At 40.7% G+C, this 6,397-nt stretch overlaps 1 protein-coding gene across 1 annotated transcript; it reads right to left on the reverse strand.

The window, feature by feature from the left end:
- Positions 1-656: 656 nt before the first annotated feature.
- Positions 657-4,972, reverse strand: LOC134196027 (adhesion G-protein coupled receptor G6-like). Its single transcript, XM_062665109.1, has 11 exons — positions 4,839-4,972; positions 4,485-4,773; positions 4,239-4,400; positions 3,885-3,979; positions 3,405-3,786; positions 3,304-3,349; positions 3,144-3,247; positions 2,951-3,090; positions 1,853-2,145; positions 1,649-1,763; positions 657-1,590 (listed from the first exon to the last, which is right to left on the reverse strand). Exons 1-11 carry the CDS (start codon positions 4,970-4,972, stop codon positions 945-947), a joined length of 2,406 nt encoding a protein of 801 aa, XP_062521093.1. The 3' UTR covers positions 657-944.
- Positions 4,973-6,397: the final 1,425 nt, after the last annotated feature.

Genomic DNA, 6,397 nt, shown 5'->3' on the forward strand with positions numbered 1-6,397 from the left:
CACGTCGTTCGCGTCCGTCTCATACAGCTGTAAGAGTTGGAGAGTGCCGAGTCGAGGCGCAATAAATACGAAACCAAATAGTCCTCGCGACCAAACCTCCGCAGGTGCCGAAACCAAATAAGCTCAAGCTAAACGGTTTCGGGAACCAAATAAGAGCGAGACAATTGCCTGCGACCAAACAGTCCCCGTACAGCGTATACCCACGTTGCTGTTGTCCATTGTCACACGTGCACGAGCGACTAAAGGTTTGAAACAGTCGGTCTCACTCACAGTAACGGGCTTCAGCGGCATGGCTAGACGAAGGAGACCCCTCCAAAATTTTAGAGCGTGAGCCATCAGACCAATCCATGCTCTGCTTGCAAATAAAACCGATCGACTAGCGTGATCGATATTGTCATCAATCGAGGGACCTGTCTTGTGACTGGTTAATTAGCTTCTGATATGGCAATAGACAAGTTTGCTGCAGTAGACGAAGGGCGAAGGATAAAAAACCTGAAATAGTTTTAGTTCTCTAGTTCTAGTGCGTATTCTAGAAGAAAAGATGTACAAGTTATACGCAATCGAAGGTTTACCATATGACATAACTTGCTAGGTAACTATTGGCTCTATTGACATTCTTCTAGCTCTGGTAGATCGACTGATTTTTTGGCTTGTGAGATACCAGCATGGTACCCTTTTTGTATGTAGTGTACATAAACATAAAATAGCAACGAACTTTAATAATAGCGGCTTGTGTACAAGTCAATATTATTACTAAATTAATATCAGCTATTAATATTAACTTGACCCCTCCCAAAATGCTGGTCTGGTTACGCAGACTGGCATCCCTATACTGCAAGATTACTATAAAATGGTATGCATATATAGACGGTACAATACGGTCACAAAGAAAAGCCATTCCGAAAACGTGAAATGTTTCGTTACGCCACAGTTGCATGGCAAGTTCAAAAGGAAGCAGGACTGAACATCTCCATATCCACTTCTTCCAAGATACGCTTGTCGGCATCTGCCTCTTCATTTTCTGTTTTGGAATCGGACGACCCAAGATAGTTCGAAGTAAAAGTCGAAAAATTGTGCAGACTTGTTTCCAACGTGCTGCTATCATTTTCTAATCCAGCAAGTAGCTTCCTAGAACTAAATACCCGGAAACCTTGAACAGGTAAACGACGACGAGAATATTGATATTGTTTTGAGGTCGGTTTCTTTTTGAAACAGAATCGTTCAGCAATCTGACTACGGGTTGTCTTATTGAAAAGGACATGAAAGAGAAAGAGAGTGCAACCCTGGAACGAGTTGGCGATCGCAAACAAATAGTGGAAGACTTTCAGGACGAAACAAGACGGACCAGAACTTTTCGTAATGCGGCCGTAATCAAAGAAGGTAGCTGCCCCGAGAATCCACGTCAGTCCAAAAATAAAACTGAGACTGAACAGAACGTGTGTGCGCTTGCGTGTCATTTGAATACCAAATTCTCCTTGTTTCTTCAAAGACCTCATCACTCTGACGGTTACGACGATGTTGAAGGTGACTACAATTATTACCGGAACAACGAAAGCACCCAACAGAACAAATTCGTCGACAATCCAACAACTAATCGAATAAGAAGATTGTAAAATTATCAGGCAGAGCGACAATAGACAGAACTTACTATGACGTGTCGACTTTAGTCTTTTGTAAATATACTTGTACCAGTCCGTATATTTCCAAATCATTCGCAGATTTGTGAACAACTGCAAGAGAAGCCGTCACCAACAATGGTAAACCTGAAACACGGTATAACAGAAGAAGAAATACAATGCCACACAAATAACGCAATTTAGTTCAAAGCAAGTACTATAGTACTGGATATTACCCCATCCGCCTATCATCGCCATCGAGAAGTACGTCCCTTTGCTGCAGTCGAACCAGTGGCTATCTAGCACCTTGACAATGTCCCGATACACGCCCATACCTTCCATAAACATCCACATAACCGATGACAGAAAAAAGAAATGCATCAATGCGGCCCATGCGAAGCATGACGAAGAAGAAGAAGAAGAGTCGCCTTGATTGGCAGCAAAAAATGCGATGATGGCGAGCGCGAGAGCCACACACAAATTCAAATGAATCTTGACGGGCACGGCCATTTTCTCGCCGCGTCTGCAACTGCGCAGAACAAAACAAAGAAATCGCAACTTCGTTTGCTATAAAGTTTTATATACAAAACACACATTCCATAGTGATTAGTACATTTTACTAAGTAGACATAGAGTCAAAGAAAGAAATTAATGCAACAGTTGCTATTGCAAGCCAACAAATACAAAACTCCAAAATTCTTTATGTACATTTAATTAATTAATAAGCTCTACGTACAGTTCATAAGGTACAACAACATTCGTTACAGTATTTTGTATAGCACCGCAGCTATATAAAGCCTCATTTAAAGAATGTGCGACAGAATACAACATTATGTCAAACAAGTGTAAATGAAATTAGGCTTAGTGGCCGTTTTCAAAGACTTGCTTTTGAGTGCAATAATTTCGCCTTAATTAATTAAAATAAAGTTTATTTTTAAGTTGCAATACTTTTAGACCTCTTCCTAGCACTAGCTCGTCCAGTATCAGAGGCGGAACAGTAAACTTACTGTGGTCGTGCATACCGCGCGTTAAATAGCCTGATCAAATAACGCACGTTAACCAATTCTCTTGCCGGCTAAAAAACTAAAACTTGTAACACTGACATTATGATTGAACATGCGCCTAGCAGCTTGATGACTTTGAATAGCTGATGCGCAGCCGACTGTGGTGAAATACATATTATCTATTTAACTTAATCACCTAACCCTGAACCGAAATTATGACGCTAATTCATCCATTTTTAGAAAGTGACAGGACCGACCGGACGCGTTCCGTCGCCCATGAGTATACAATCAACGAATAATCAAAATGCAGTGTGATTCATGAACACCAACCATTTGGCAAGCGAGAGGCAAATGATCGTTGCTAGAAAGCCGGCCAGTGACACACCGCAACCGACATAAGACGCAAGAGATAGAGAAGCATCATCCACAGTACGGCAAGGACATCGTACACCTTCCCCTCCGCAAGGAGTCTGCAAAATTTACTCTTGAGCTACAATACAAATTATACTAATCAGAAGTTTACCATTAGGAAGGAGAAGCTCGTCAAATGATTGCAGTGACAGATTACGTCCATTGAAGTCACTTCGGCTACTTCACAACCTTCTCTGTTCCAACCTCCAAAATCATCTACAAAAACGCTTAATTAATACTAAGTTGAATACAAGAAACAGTGTCTTATGCACCATTCAGTGTGTTATCCCAAAAGTAGCAAGCAGGAAAGTAATTGTCCTAAACACAAAGCAACCTAGCTATAAACAACAAGATCAACATCACATCTACTGACCGGCGTGTCGAATCGACGAAAACGAAGTATAACAGGGTTTGGTAAATGTCTGATGCGCAAGTGGCTAACGCTTGCAGCGATAACAGAATTAGCTGGTAGACTTCCCGTCTTGTTCTCCAAAGTCTCGTCCCGAAAGAATACGCTGCTATTGTAAAATATTACTTGAATTCTTCTTACTTCGGACATGTCGTGCTTTCCAATAGCCAAAAGAGCGGATGGCAATGCAATTTCTTCAGACTTATATTTTCGAATAAATCCGTCGAATGTGCTATCATTTACTTCCACTGCGTCAATGACGATGCTCTCGGTTTCAATAAGCGGTATTGAAGGGTGAGCAGGTATCGCATAAATCGCTGCAATGATTTCTAAATTTTCAACAAATCTGAACAATGAAATAAAATATTGATATCAAATATTTTGTTATTAAAAGTATAATATTGTAGATTTGTAGTCTAGTGTTCTGAATGCACGTGTACTGACCTTCTACTACTGTTGCTATTAATTTCGCTTTGTCTTATAATTTCTCGACTAATTTTCATAATGTTACTGATTGCTCTTACGACACTCTCGTAAGCCTGTAAAACAAATGTGTGTGTGTGAGTGTGTGTGTGTGTGTGTGTGTGTGTGTGTGTGTGTGTGTGTGTGTGTGTGTGTGTGTGTGTGTGTGTGTGTGTGTGTAAATGCCGCAACGTCGTACAGACACAGACACACGTATATACGCACGCACACACGCACGCACGCACGCACGCACGCACGCACGAACGCACGCACACCAAGCTGCACGCACACCAAGCTGCAAGCACATTTTCTACTATTTGAATCAACTATCCAAACCTGTTTGGCTACATCTCCCGTAAGATTAGACTTCACTACGTTGCTGCAAATGTCAGCTACAAGATCGACATCAACCGACTTGGCGCCGCTGACAGCAAGTTCACGAACTCTCATTTCTGCCTCTCTAGCAATCGCCTCTACGTTCCATTCGTCAACTGATCTCTAAACACACAAAGCACGACATCGAAATGCAATCATTATGAAACAACCCTTGCGATTTATTCTATCAAATGTGTACTTCACTACCAAAGACAAAAAGTGGAGTCGTCGAGTGAGGGTCGAGTCGTATCGATATTGACATTGACTTGTGTTTGCTTCCAACCAGCCGAGACCGCTACATTCTCTTTCTGCCTTTGCCGTGTCCGTATCGTTTGCCCTTGAACCATACGGACAGTCCAATAAGACCGTCTTACCGACTTGTTGCCTCAACCAGAAGAACGTGCCCGTTGTGTCCGTCCTGTTCTCGGCTGGACAAAAGATATCTATACATATAGATGACAAAACAAAAATGTCATTTTTACAGCTAACACCTGTCCTATTAGGCTAAATTTATTGTCTAGATTGACATGTTTGAAAGTGTTGGCAACAAAACTACTGCACGTATCACTCGCTCTTGCATGTTTTTTTCCTTCTAGGTATCCTGCTAGATTGAAGTTGCCTCCATCAGCACTGCTACCTCCACCTGGTGGTAGCTGAACCCACTCTAGAGGGGATGCTCCGATTTTTACCAACATACATGTACATGTAGAACACAAATAATAATTTAATTAGTCTACCCTACACGGTTTGGAAATGCGTGAATCTCATGAATCACGTAAACCAGGTTTATATATACGCACAGACTTCTCCCGCTGTCCACCCGAGCATTTGCAAGTAACGCCTGTGTTGTACATGTGCATTTTGAAAACTAGGTCAAAAGTTTTAGGGAGCGAACATGCCCCCTGTGCTCCACACGAGCTATGCGCCTCGACATGAAAAGCCTTCACGTATAAATTTATAACTAAAACAATCAAATATAATATATCATGCATGGTCAGTTTATAGATAATGGATGGTCAGTTTAAATATAATATATAATAGATCATGGCTATTGATCTTGTACTTTTTACAGGTTCCGTCGATTCCGTAAAATGTCCTTTTTAATTAAGCTTTGGGCTTCCTCGACATCTCGATTTGTCATTCATGTATGCATGCAAGTCAAAAATTATCTAGATGTTGAAACGGACAGCTCAACGGCACTCTTCCAGTATGACGCGCCATTTGTTCCATAATTCGCTATTTCCTGCTTAAGTTGATTTGATTTCTTAATTTAAGTAGAATTATTTTTACTAAAATAGAAATCAGCACTTCTACAGAAGTAGAAATGTAAATCCATTTCTACAATAATTAGGAAGACAAACCAAGCATTCCACAGTAATGTTAAATATCACGTTGCTGTCTGTTTTCCACTTACCATGGTAAGTAGAATTTATTTCCACTTAAGTATTCATTTTTCAATTAGTAATTTCATTTTCACTTAAGTTAAGTAGAATTCAGTTGACTTCATTAAATTTTCTCCACTGAAGTAGAAACCAATTTCGCTTCAGTAGAATTCAATGGTCAATTATCACTAAAGTAGAATTTATTTCCACTTAAGTATTCATTAAGTGTGTGTGTGTGTGTGGTGATGTAGCTCAATTGGTTAGAGAGTGCATTTGGAGAATGAAAACATCCGGAACTTTGCAGAGTTGCAGGTTTGCAGGTTCAAGTCACAGTGATGGCGAGCTATGGCATAATTTCCTTAAGCAAGAAACTTACACACAATTGTTTCTCTCGACTCAAGAGTATAAATGAGTACAGTACCTGGTCATTCCAACAAGTCAAACAGGCAAATTACAAGCGCACCTGTCTTAAAGTATTTTGACCAGTTCGAACCAATGGTACTGCAGTGTGACGCATCAAGTACAGGCCTTGGTGCGGTATTATTACAGAATGGACAACCAGTCACTTTTGCTAGTAGAGCATTGACCAAGACAGAGTGTGAATATGCTCAAATCAAGAAAGAACTACTGTCAATAGTGTTTGCAGCAGAAAGATTTGACCAATACACATGTGGAAGAACAGTGACAGTTCAGACGGGCCACAGACTCCTAGAAATAATAGCACGAAAACCGTTACAG

Source organism: Corticium candelabrum, chromosome 20 (assembly GCF_963422355.1).
Source record: "Corticium candelabrum chromosome 20, ooCorCand1.1, whole genome shotgun sequence".
NCBI classification, from domain to species: domain Eukaryota; kingdom Metazoa; phylum Porifera; class Homoscleromorpha; order Homosclerophorida; family Plakinidae; genus Corticium; species Corticium candelabrum.

What these genes read in the sequence shown, in the direction of transcription:
- LOC134196027 (XM_062665109.1), bottom strand. Translation starts at nt 4,972, where the DNA reads ATGTTGGTAAAAATCGGAGCATCCCCTCTAGAGTGGGTTCAGCTACCA. An exon ending in CATGCAAGAGCGAGTGATAC is followed by an intron (nt 4,774 to 4,838) that starts GTGCAGTAGTTT and finishes TTAGCCTAATAG; the next exon opens with GACAGGTGTTAGCTGTAAAA. An exon ending in ACTAAAGTCGACACGTCATA is followed by an intron (nt 1,591 to 1,648) that starts GTAAGTTCTGTC and finishes TTATTCGATTAG; the next exon opens with TTGTTGGATTGTCGACGAAT.